This window comes from Olea europaea, chromosome 5 (assembly GCF_002742605.1).
Source record: "Olea europaea var. sylvestris chromosome 5, O_europaea_v1, whole genome shotgun sequence".
Classification (NCBI taxonomy): domain Eukaryota; kingdom Viridiplantae; phylum Streptophyta; class Magnoliopsida; order Lamiales; family Oleaceae; genus Olea; species Olea europaea.
This window is the reverse complement of record NC_036241.1, coordinates 15,235,940-15,247,407: the sequence shown is the minus strand read 5'-3', so window position 1 is coordinate 15,247,407 and position 11,468 is coordinate 15,235,940. Positions and strand designations below refer to the sequence as shown.

General features: G+C 34.7%; 2 protein-coding genes across 4 annotated transcripts in view; one reads left to right on the top strand and one right to left on the bottom strand.

Annotated features, from left to right (window-relative positions):
• Nucleotides 1–4,911, top strand: part of LOC111394809 (exonuclease DPD1, chloroplastic/mitochondrial-like) — a 6,192-nt gene extending 1,281 nt beyond the window's left edge. For all 3 annotated transcript variants that reach the window (XM_023020809.1, XM_023020810.1, XM_023020811.1), the window contains exons 2-4: nucleotides 3,297–3,931; nucleotides 4,173–4,378; nucleotides 4,465–4,911. In XM_023020809.1, coding sequence (XP_022876577.1) covers nucleotides 3,375–3,931; nucleotides 4,173–4,378; nucleotides 4,465–4,643 — 942 coding nt within the window. In that variant the 5' untranslated portion in view covers nucleotides 3,297–3,374 and the 3' untranslated portion in view covers nucleotides 4,644–4,911. The remainder of the gene's footprint in view (nucleotides 1–3,296; nucleotides 3,932–4,172; nucleotides 4,379–4,464) is intronic.
• A 1,454-nt stretch (nucleotides 4,912–6,365) lies between these two features.
• LOC111394807 (pre-mRNA-splicing factor 38) lies at nucleotides 6,366–10,885 on the bottom strand. Its single transcript, XM_023020808.1, has 6 exons — nucleotides 10,527–10,885; nucleotides 9,968–10,086; nucleotides 9,790–9,878; nucleotides 8,308–8,439; nucleotides 8,145–8,215; nucleotides 6,366–6,819 (listed from the first exon to the last, which is right to left on the bottom strand). The coding sequence occupies exons 1-6, from the start codon at nucleotides 10,814–10,816 to the stop codon at nucleotides 6,444–6,446; spliced, it is 1,077 nt and encodes a 358-aa protein (XP_022876576.1). The 5' UTR covers nucleotides 10,817–10,885; the 3' UTR covers nucleotides 6,366–6,443.
• Between the last annotated feature and the right edge of the window lie 583 nt (nucleotides 10,886–11,468).

The following is an 11,468-nucleotide window of genomic DNA, read 5'->3' as shown; positions in this document are numbered from 1 at the left end:
GTTTTGTTTTTTTTTTTTTGGCCCCCCCCCCCCCCCCCCCCCGGGTATGGTTTATAGTACTGGGCATTAAAGTTTTGACCATAATCACTCTTACGATATGGTTTACCATCCTTTAAGGTGTTTCTGAAGTTATCATTTGTTTAAGGCCAATAATATGAGTTATTAGTCTACGTTTGTACTCTTTCTTTTTTCTCTTATTTTTTGTTTTGTTCACAAATTGGAGACTTTATTGGTAGTTCAAACAGTTTTAGACATGAATGATGTCATTCTTGCATGACTCTTGTTTGATACTCTGCTCATTCAAATTCCTGGTTGCAAATGGAGCTTCGTAACCTTTTCGTGCAACTGATTTTCAAATAGAATTCTTGTTTAGCTATAACCAATAAGATAGATAGAATGGAGGATGGAAACACAATTGACCCTTGGATTTGAAGTTCAAAAATGATTACACAGAGTGTAGGTTTTAGAATGAAGTTAACTCTTCATTGATTAGGATAGTTTAGTTGATTGATGATTATAGGGAGATGTTTAATGTCACTACCTTTTGGGATATTTTGAATGACAAGAGTTCACGCGTTGATGAATGAGCATAAGAGAGAAAACTGATTGAAGAAGTGAATGAACAATATAGTTTTTTCTTTTGCAGCCCAAAGATTCTGTATTGAGGATTTGATGATGACTTAAAAATGAGATTTCTGTTTTGACATATGCGCACTATTTTTTAGGCTATAGGAAATAATTTGAAGAGAATTTGGGTATTGATGATCTATGTGACTTTCAGAAAAAGACTGCAGTTGAGAAACTCTTATGCTAATTATGACTGTTTCTAGTCTCTTGTGTAGCACTTCTATCCCACCTTAAATTTTTTTTTTTTTTTTTTTTGGGTATTTTTACCTTGATACCCTAATATTCTGTCTTACCTCTTGGCTTATTTGCTTTGAGAATATCCAGTTAACTGTAACTTTTAAATTACTTTTTGTCATTTTTTCAAGAGTAAAGGGATTTTTGGATTTGTACACATATTCAGCTGTAACGGAACTTACTGCTCAGCGAAAAGTTTTTAGCAAACAACTTTTCACTTGCACATGATATATCCTTTACTAGGCCAAATAGCACCGTTTCTGTTGAGCATACTTATCAAGGCGCAGCCTGCAGGTTTTAGTAACGGAAAATTGCAGTGAGAGGTGTCTTGAAATGTAGAAACAGTGCCTGAAATTATATATTAGCATAAACAAGAATCTTTTTCTCTGTGCTATATGGACGAGTTAGTCGTTCTGTAATTGCACTCTGATAGTTGATTTATATGCCAAGAGCACATTATATATGCATTAGAAACTAGTTGGATTGAAGAATTTGGAAGGTTTTAATTACAAATAGTTCTTTTTCCACAGCCATTTCTTGCAGAATATTCTTATAGATTATCTTGTACTGGCTTCCCAGAAATAATTTGCCCTTATGTTCATGGGATCTGGATGCTAGAACCAGAGTTGAATTTTTGAATCTATTCAATCCTCAATTGTTTCAGTACAAAAACATAAATACCCACCTCATATTTGGTGGTTGAACTCAGGAAAGAACAAGTTGGTAATGGTATTCAGTTGGGTATTCATTTAGGATTGTATTTAGATGGTAGAGTTCTGAGTACAGGGTGCATTAATTTCCTATAATCCATTGGAATACAATTAATCTAAATCATCTAGACTTATCCTTCGGTGCTTCAGTTTTGGTTCAGAAAGTATTTTCTTAACCACTTTTAACAGGGAATCACCTGCGAATTAGCCAGGATCTGTTTTGTGCCTTAGGTTGAAAAGGATTTTTGTGGGTTTATTTTGTGCCATAGGTTGAAAAGGATTTTTGTGGGTACAAGGCAGGCTGTTTTGGTGTTAGAGATGAAGCAGGTCATATATGAATGTGGAAAACAGCCGTTTCCCTTTTTCTAATGGCACCTGATTGAACTGTGTACTTTTTAGTAACTCAATATTCACAGCCCTTTCTTGTTTCGTTATGCAATTATTTTGAACACGTGATTTAAGGTGCTTGTACTCACATTTCTAGCCTTTGATGCTCGGACTCTTCAAAATGGTCGGTGTACCTATGTTGGACACGACATGACATGGGTATAGGATATGTGTTGGATCCTTCAAATTTAAATAGGACACGTCGCCCTTTTTGCTTTTTTTTTTTCCTTTTCTTTCCCTTTTTGCTCTGTATAAACCTAACGCCGCCTCCGAGAGAATAGAGAATGGTGACGGCCTTAGCTTTTCCCTCCTCCTCCTTCTTTTTTGTTTCCCATTTTTTCATTTGTTCCCTTCCTTTCCCCTCTATGTTGATGCTTTAGAGTTTTGTTTGTATAAAATGAAAATAAGTTCCATATAGTACTGCTTAGTGCTCCACTTTGTTTAAATTGCAATCAAGTCCCCTATTTTCTATTTTATATAACATTTAGTACTTAATTTACCATAACTGAAAACTAAATCCCAAAATTCTATTTTTATTTGTCTTAACCCCTTATTTAATACTTGTTTCTTTCTTTGTGAATAATTGTTTTTGGTCTATTCAAAATGACATCTTGGGTTAGAAAAAAATTGAAGTTTGAAAGGCGTAACCACGTACTCGTGTCCGAAATTTGGACTTTTTTAGCCATATTCCCATATCCTGCATTTTAAAAAATAAAAAATTCAACATTTAGGTACGTACTTGTATCCTACCCGAGTCTGAGCATCATAGGTTCTAGTAGTTCTTCAGACTAATGAAGACAAAGATTACTTGTCATAGTGATCAAAGTATATTGTCTTAATATTACTATGCTACCCAACACAATGAACCTGAAAATAAAATTATGCTAGTGGACAGATTGCAGCATGCTAGAACTAATCTATGTGACAATGGATATTCAGCATAATTAAGCCATTTCAATTCAACAGTGCTTCAATGCAAAATGTGGTTGATAATGTGCTTGCTATTCACTGTGTTTAACACCTCATGTTTATATTAGTCCATTATGAAGATCCTTAGATGTCATTGAGACCTTTACTCCTCCAGTAATTCAAACAATATTCCTTGCTCTACGGGATTCTGTTTGTTTTCCTCCTAAAATTGCAGTAAACTTAGTTTACAAACAGTTAATTCAGGCAAGCCACTTTTTGATAAAAAATGCTGTCTGAATGATTAGCTTATTATATGATGATGAACAGCTTGGAACAATTTGCCAAGTGAAATTTTGGTAGCACTATTTTAAATTATGTTGGCATCTGAATTAAGCATTTGTTTAATATTTGTTACGACATCGTCTGCAGGTTAAGCTATTTTACATATTCTCTCCCCTTCGGACGTGGTAGTGAGGTTGTTCTTGGGTTCCAACGAAAACAATTGCAATGTGCTTCTCTGTATTGCAAATTCCTCGATGCAAAATTCACACCTTAACTAATTCTTGGCGGGGAAGTTTATACAAGTTAGGTAGGGATAGTGTCAGTAATTCCAGCGTAGAGGTTCTTGGTTCTCACAAATATGAGCTTGAAGGAGGATATTGTCGGAAGTGGATTAGAAGATCTGTAAATACGAAAACAGGAGGAAAAAATGACACCATGAGCAGCAAAACTAGTCTCAGACATGAAATGTCAGAAGAAACAAGTAGCATTAAGTTAAATACATATGCATTGGAAACAACTGAACAGAAAAGAAGTCAATCTTATGTTTCACAAAAGATTGCTGACAACAAAGACTTGGAAAGGCTTGTAACAATTATTGCTTTTGATATTGAAACTACTGGATTTGGCAGAGAGAAAGATCGCGTTATTGAGATTGCCTTTCAAGATCTACGAGGAGGAAAAAACAGTACTTTCCAAACTCTAGTGAATCCGGGACGTTATGTGCCAAATACAAACATTCATGGTATTTCAAGCAATATGGTCAACAGATCTGATGTTCCCAGGTATTTTAATTACAGAAATTGTTAATGTTGTATAGATCATTGTGTAAAAATAGTGCCTTTCTGATCTACCTGCATGGGATTCTGTGTATGAACCTTTAAATACCTTGTGCTTTTCTGTGTCTGTGTGTGACTGATGTCTGAAATTTTTTCAAATTGAAATGCTCACATTTGAGTTATAATTGGTTTATGTTTTTGCTTATAAGTTAAATGAAATAAGCTTTTCCAAACAATTCCTTTGTAGTATGAAGCAGCTGATTCCTCTGTTACTGAAGTATATCCAAAGCCGCCAGATACCTGGTGGAGTTGTGGTTTTAATTGCTCACAATGCTCGCACTTTTGACGTCCCCTTTTTGAAAAGAGAATTCAGTCGCTGCTCTTGCGAGATTCCTCCTGACTGGTTGTTCATCGACACCCTTCCACTGGCTCATGCAGTGATGAAATCTAAAGGTTTCCCCTCTCTCATTTGCTCAAAACGTGTGATCATAAATGCTTATGCATTTTTATAGCTAAGTTGGTTTAAATGTTGCCACCAGGATCCAAAGTTCCATCAAAAGTATCTTTACCAGCCCTTGGGGAATACTACGATATTCCATTGGTTGGTTCGGCGCATAGAGCCCTATCAGACGTGCACTTATTAGCACAGGTTCTTCAGAGATTGACACATGACCTGAAATTGCCAATCTCCGGCCTACTTCAGAGCTCGTTTAAGTAAGGCCTCAAACTAATTGCTTTGGTTTTGAGGAAGAGAGAGTTGTGGCCGAAATCAGTACCTTATGTCCTCTTTGTTATATGATTTATTGTAATATTTCAAACTCAATTTTTTTGAATGATACTTTGTGGCCATTTTTAGTTGGTCAGCAACATGTTAATTAAGTATTTGCGCCATTTATTACTTCACCAAATGCTATGTAATCTCTGTCTATATAGCAATGGACCCTTATAGCTTCATTTTCCAATGAGATGGAATGTATTTTCATTCATATGAATCGATGAACCTATTGTTGGACTTACCTCTCTATTCTTTTTTGAAATCCAATCTTAAACTGTCAAACCCGAAAATATTCTGTTGAATTATTGCAGTTCATCAACTACAGAATGCCATGGTAGTTCATTTTGTTATATAATTTTTTTTTTTTTTATTTTTTTTTAATATCAAGTAGGTTTTTTGTTGCTGTTTTTATTTTTCTTCAATTTATGGTTCAATTATTATTCTTTGCAACAATATCTTCACCATCTCGTTACAAATTTATATTTGAGCTCTGCTCAGAAATTAAAGTACAACGGCTGAATTTCTAATAGAACTTGGATGTTTTGTTTACATAAGAGAGTAGACTGTTGTACAGGACCAGAAGTGGTTGGTCTATTCATCGAGAACTCATTGTTTGTTATAAAATCCCAAATTAAATTGGTTTGATTTGGTTTTAAATATGGGTAATCGAGATTCGATTTCCTCAAGAACTGAATCGAAATCGAGAACTGAATCGAACCGAGTAATAACAAGTATTTGAAAAATGAAATAGTTGATTCGATCGCTAAGTATGAAATACAATCGTTCGATTCGGTTTTGACTTTGGTTCAATCCATTTCGATTCCTTCAATTGAAGTTTTGGAATCAGTAATCAAATAAATGTAGTGGTTAACTATAAAGGCACTTAAACTGTAGTTATTTAATTATCTAAATCTTCCGTAATATGTTCAAATAATTCATATGTCTAGGTTTATAACACCATAAAGAATTGAACATGAGTTGACTTACTATTAAGTTCAAAAGAAAAAGCAAAATGCTTGGATAATTGCACCACCATCTTTTAAAATGAAAAACAAGATTTTCGGGTTAAAAACCGAGTTTTTATGTTATTAATATTAGAATCAAGATCCCACAAATTGGTGAATTCTCGATTTTTAACACTTAATAGAAATTAGAACCGAACCGAAACATTCAATTCTAGTTTGGTCCAATCTAATTATGCAAATAACGTAATTTACTCATATACTGTAGAGTCTGTTTGGGAGTGATTTTGAGAATTGATTTTTGGACAGTTAGAAGAAAAATGAAATCCATCTGTAAGAGAATAAGTCAAATATGACGGTTGAAATAGTGAAATAACAATCAAAAAATCAATTTTTTGAACCATAAAATTGCTCCCCAAACGGGCTGTTTATATTATGATTCAATATTTTGTGCGTGTTTAAATCTGCTGCCCCAATTTTGTTTGCAAGTCTCCTCACTGAACTTATGCTAACTCAGTGGCTCAGCTCATATAGACACCATTTCGAATGTTAAATGTAACTGTGTTGCCATTTCTAATTAGAGCGGAACCACCAAGGCGTAAAAAATTCAAGTAATGAGAACAAAATAATCTAGACACTGTAGGATACTTCCTTTTTTTCATTTTCATTTTCTTTATTTTATTTTTACTTTCTTTTTTTTTCATTTTTTTTTTGGGGGGCGGGGGAGTGGGGGGGTGCTAGGGACGTAGTTTAAAACATGTAGACCATTCATTATCACAAGTCACATCTTGAGAGGCTTCAACCCAAGGGATGCCCTGAGCCTATTTGCTTCTGCTATCTCCAGATCTGGATGATCTGTTCCATCATCCTTCTTTTCTTTCTTCTTTTTTGGCTCAACATCAGGTCCCTCCCCGCGCTTCTTAGGGCTTGCGCTCATACGAGCATGCCTTTTGTGACGCTCATCGCCATAACGATCCTTGTGATCTCTGCTTCTGCTCCGGCTCCTCCGTCTGCCACGCCGCCTGTCCCGCTCCCTATCCCTTTCCCTGTCCCTTTCGTGACCATATTCCTTGTCTTCTCTTAGGCGATGGCGATCCCTTTCTTTCTCTCTATCTCTGTCACGCCCTCTTCCACGATCCCTGTCATAATCTCTATCCCTGCAAGTGTACATCGGCCGTCAGGTCAGCTAAAAAAAGAATGAAATATGGTCCACATTTTGTAACAAAAATTATGTGACCAGTTTCACCAAATAACATATTTTGCCACCTAATGTCTTGCACGACAATTTGGACAAACCATCATGAATATCAATCCAAGATTCTTGAACACTTTATCCAGACCTACTAGAAAATGGGAGAAACTTTGAAGTTTTTACTCATGGGAGAACTTGATAAAGGGTAAGGATAGAGTAGAAATCATTAAAAAAAGAGCAGAAACAACAATAAGAGAAGGTTGAGGTGAACAACTAAATAAGAGGAACATCTTGCAGAAAATACTGCTACCCTTACTGCAGTAGAACTGTCTGATCCATCATACTTCTCAGCTGCACACTGCCAGTGCAGAGAAACCTGGCAGGATCATAAAATATTGCTCTAGGATGCTGTCATAAGCCACCGATGGCTTCAAATGCCATCGTGCTCAGAAAACCATTAGATGTGTGTGTGCACGCGTGTGCACAAGTGATAGGTTGTAAACGTGTTGGAGGTTCAAATGACAGCTTCCACCTCAATGTATCGCTCATAATGCAACCATAACATGAAATGCCAATGCTGATTTCATCTTTTACATCTCTATACCAAGGGTAAGACTATGAGCAAGATGCACTTCTTGACCTACAAACTCATTTCAAGTTTCTAGTTACCAGAAATAAAATCTTGCATCAACATAACGCAAGGAATATCTGATATACCAAAAACATAGAACTTCACATTTCCTTTTATTAGATGAAAAAGAATGCATCTTCTTCAGCCCTCAACAAAAGAGAGAAATACAGTCTTGAGAATAATCATTAGGCTATTCCTTAACCATTCAACAGTTCTATTTTATTTTATCTCTCTCCTACTGAAATAAAATACAAAAACAGCAGAAATCAAATCATAAACAAATATAAAATAGAGCCAAACACAAACGGTTCCGACCTTGTGATTCAGATCATGCATAATAACGGGGTATCAGGTATGCAAAATAATAGGAAAAAAAATAGAGATTTCAACTACTAATGTGAAGAAACTATAGCTAGTTAAGAAAACAGCCATTAACAAACTGTGTGAACATGAAAATGGGTTAAAGAAAACAATCCCAGCAATTTCAACGTTAACTGCTTTACCATCTTTTAAAAAAAAAATCCTTTAAGAAATTGAGAATTATCAAGATGGCAATCACCACACAACTAATAGGGATAGCAGTCTTTCTTTAATATAAGATTGTTTCTAAATAAACAACTAGAGGGGACAAAAATAGATATATACAGAGAAAATCATACCTGTATCTGTGACTGTCTCGTTTTCTATCTCGATCTCTTTCTCTAGTTGGACTTCGTCCACCATAGTAATCCTGTTGCACAAGAGCAAAACAAATAAAATCAAGCCAGTAAACAATCTTGTATGACATAACTACAAAAATAGAAAACGTAACATGAGCTGAACCTTGTCATGGCTGCCAGAATCTAATCCAGTTGCAAGTTGGTCATCTTCATCCTTATCTTCCTCCTCCTCAAAATCATCTTCAAGAGCACTTCTTCTAGGTTCCAGTGTATCGATAGCTTCAAGAGTCATTCTAGCAGAACAAAATGAGTAGATATAAGTACGTACTAACATAAGAGTACGATCTGTGAAGATTAAAAAGCAAAAGAAGGTGATAATGGAGGAGAAAACAGTAAATCAAAAGGAATAATTTCGAATCAAAACAATTATAAAGCATGTAGATATAGAATATTAGAAAAAGCATCCATCAGAGTTCTCGTCAACTAAAAGAACCAATTCAATTAATTACTAGTTTTTCAAGGATGGTCTATTTGTCTACTGAGTCTCAGTAATAATTCACACTAGAATAAAATGTCGCTTTTGGTACAACAATTGGAGATCCTAATATATACTTAACACAGATCATTTAGACAATATGAGGAAATTGATAATGCTACGAATTACATGGGACAGCAATCCACTGACAAAAGTTATTGTGCTTACCATGTGGCATAAATAACCAGCAGTTTTTATCCCCAGGTAAATTCATTCTCTATCATAAAAGGACAGGAAGAAGCTGGAGGTATAAACTTGTAACCAAATAAATTACTGCCTTGATCAGTGTTGTAGATCAGACTGTAACTATGAGTACAATGGGATCGATGGGATTCTTTTAATTAGCCAGAACTTTAAAATTAAGAGCAAAGAATAAAACCAAATTCGACAGCACATGAGGTGGGACTTCTGGGATGAGATATGAGGATTTTTAAATACACACACACACATATATATTTTTTAATATTACATTATGCACATAAATAGTTTTTAGAGGAGAAAAATAAAAAAATGGAGCAATTCTAACCTCCACGTACAATTCTTAGAAATCAAAATAAAACAACCCATGAATTATAAGTTTGTTTGGCCAAATTTATCTTATAACATGCTCTAATAACTTTCTTTTTTAAAATATTAAATTAAAAACTTTGACCAATAAATATTTATTTATTTTAAAACTTATTTACTAATAAGCCCTTCTTTGGTAGGGATTAAAATAGATTTTGATATAAGTTGATGAAATGCGTGGTCCAAAAGTAGCATCCCCATGAAATCTGTTATTAAAATTAATTCTTGAATTAAAATCTACATCTTAATCCTTACTAATCAGGGGCTAAGTAAGCCTTTTAAACTTAGCTGAACATGCTTTAAGTCACAATAAAGGAAAACTAGAAAGAACGGCCATTGTAAAACCAAATAAGCGCGAAGCTAAGGTTCCATATAAAACAAAACCGGGGGGTGGGGGAACAAAATCTGAAAATAGGGTAATCCTTGCCAGTGAAACAATTCTTAGAATCAAAATAAATCAAATGAATTATGTCAGACTAGAGGAAGCCTAGAAACAATAAGACTAGCGTCAAACTTGCCCAAAAATCAGGTTTCTGATACCTTTTTTTTGATCCGTGGCAATGCAATATCACAAGAATAATCTTTTGTCAGAAGTTCATCAATAATCTCATCAACATGTGTCAAGGTGAAGCCTGATACATTGAAGCAAGGGAAGCATAACATTAGCATGATACAAACTATATTCTGTACAAAGATCATACTCAAGAGAGCTAAGACTTACGCCCATCAGACGATTTGAGCCGCAGCTTTCGGTAATCATTGTACAGAGGTTCCAGGTAACGGTAAACATCAATGTCTGTCCCTGTAAGACGCAAATAAAAAGCTCCAAGTGCCCGAAATCTGTTACGAGACAGTAATTTCAATCAGTCCTGAGAAATGCATTTGTCATTCTTATAAAGTAAATGAAGGGAAAAAAAAATAATAATAGCAATAGAATGCTTAACCCCGGGAATCAAATATACAATGATATCACAGGAAAAAATACACAGAAGACAGATTGCAAGGTTAGAAGAATGCAAAATCAATGAACGCTGCTCTAGCATACCATGGAATGAAGCCTATTAAACTCAAATATGTACAAAAACAATATTTAATCGCACACAGGAAAAAGAATCACAAAAAACAGAATTGCCTTTTTCACATGCATGGTTACGACAATTTATCAAAATCGAAGTAACATTAGTTTAACAAACAATCAATTATCCTACAGCAAAATAAGGGTCAATCAATTAATTTTCTAAGTTAAAAAAAATAATAAAAAAATTAATGGGGCAGATTACTTGTATTCGGGGTTTTTAATAAATTCGACAACGATTTCCTTGTCCGGTTGGATCTGAAGCATCTTCATTACGAGACACGAGAAGGGGGTGGGCTTGTGGTTGCCGCCATTAGTACCACCCAAGTGGTCGAGCTCCATGGCCTTGTCAACAAGGGTCTCGGAGGTAAGTCCAAAGCACTGCTCCTTCCAGCAGGAGTTCTGGTATATCTTTAAACGCACTATCTTCTCCACCAGATTCTGCGGGTTCGTCCCCCTTATGCTCTTCGCCAGCGGGTCCGTCCTGTTCGCCATTGTTACACTTTAATTACCCGAAAATATGCAAGTAGTAATTTCGACACCAGAGAGAGAGAGAGAGAGAGAGAGAAGGGGGGGGGGGGGGGGGGGGATTTTTTTTTTTTACCATTCCTTTTTTTTATAAATTTTTTATTTTACCATTCCTTTTTTTTATAAAAATGTCTATATTAAATTAATAAAATGATTCTTTCTATATTACAATATATATTCTAATCTTTTAAACATTTTATCCTCGATTTACTCAATTTTAGATATTTAAATATAAAATTATTTTATAATCTAATAAATAAGAATAATCTGCAACATTCATTTCATATTTTTTAATTAAAGTATTATATTCTTCAAATGGTAAATTTGTATTTTTTAATTGAGATATAATATTCTTTATTTCTTCTAACATTCTTTCTAATAAATTATCTAATCATTCAACTGTATATTCTGACATTTATCAAAATAATCATCATGCAATTGTCCCAACGATTCTTTTAAGATCTTAAAAAGAATCATTTTAATTTTAGCAAAAGTTTAATAGTTTTACCTTAGATTTGATCTAGACTTGTATTCTTAGAATCGAGTGATCTTCGAGCTCTGAATTTGTAAATTGCTTCCTTCAACGGCCTCCTGCTTTCGTGGAATTGTTACTATTTCA

Bases quoted from the DNA above. Each gene is read 5' to 3' on its own strand.
- LOC111394807 (XM_023020808.1), bottom strand. From the start codon at position 10,816: ATGGCGAACAGGACGGACCCGCTGGCGAAGAGCATAAGGGGGACGAAC. The intron at 10,087-10,526 runs GTAATCTGCCCC...GTCTCGTAACAG, and splicing joins ATTAAAAACCCCGAATACAA to ATTTCGGGCACTTGGAGCTT. The intron at 9,879-9,967 runs GTAAGTCTTAGC...TCAATGTATCAG, and splicing joins GCTCAAATCGTCTGATGGGC to GCTTCACCTTGACACATGTT.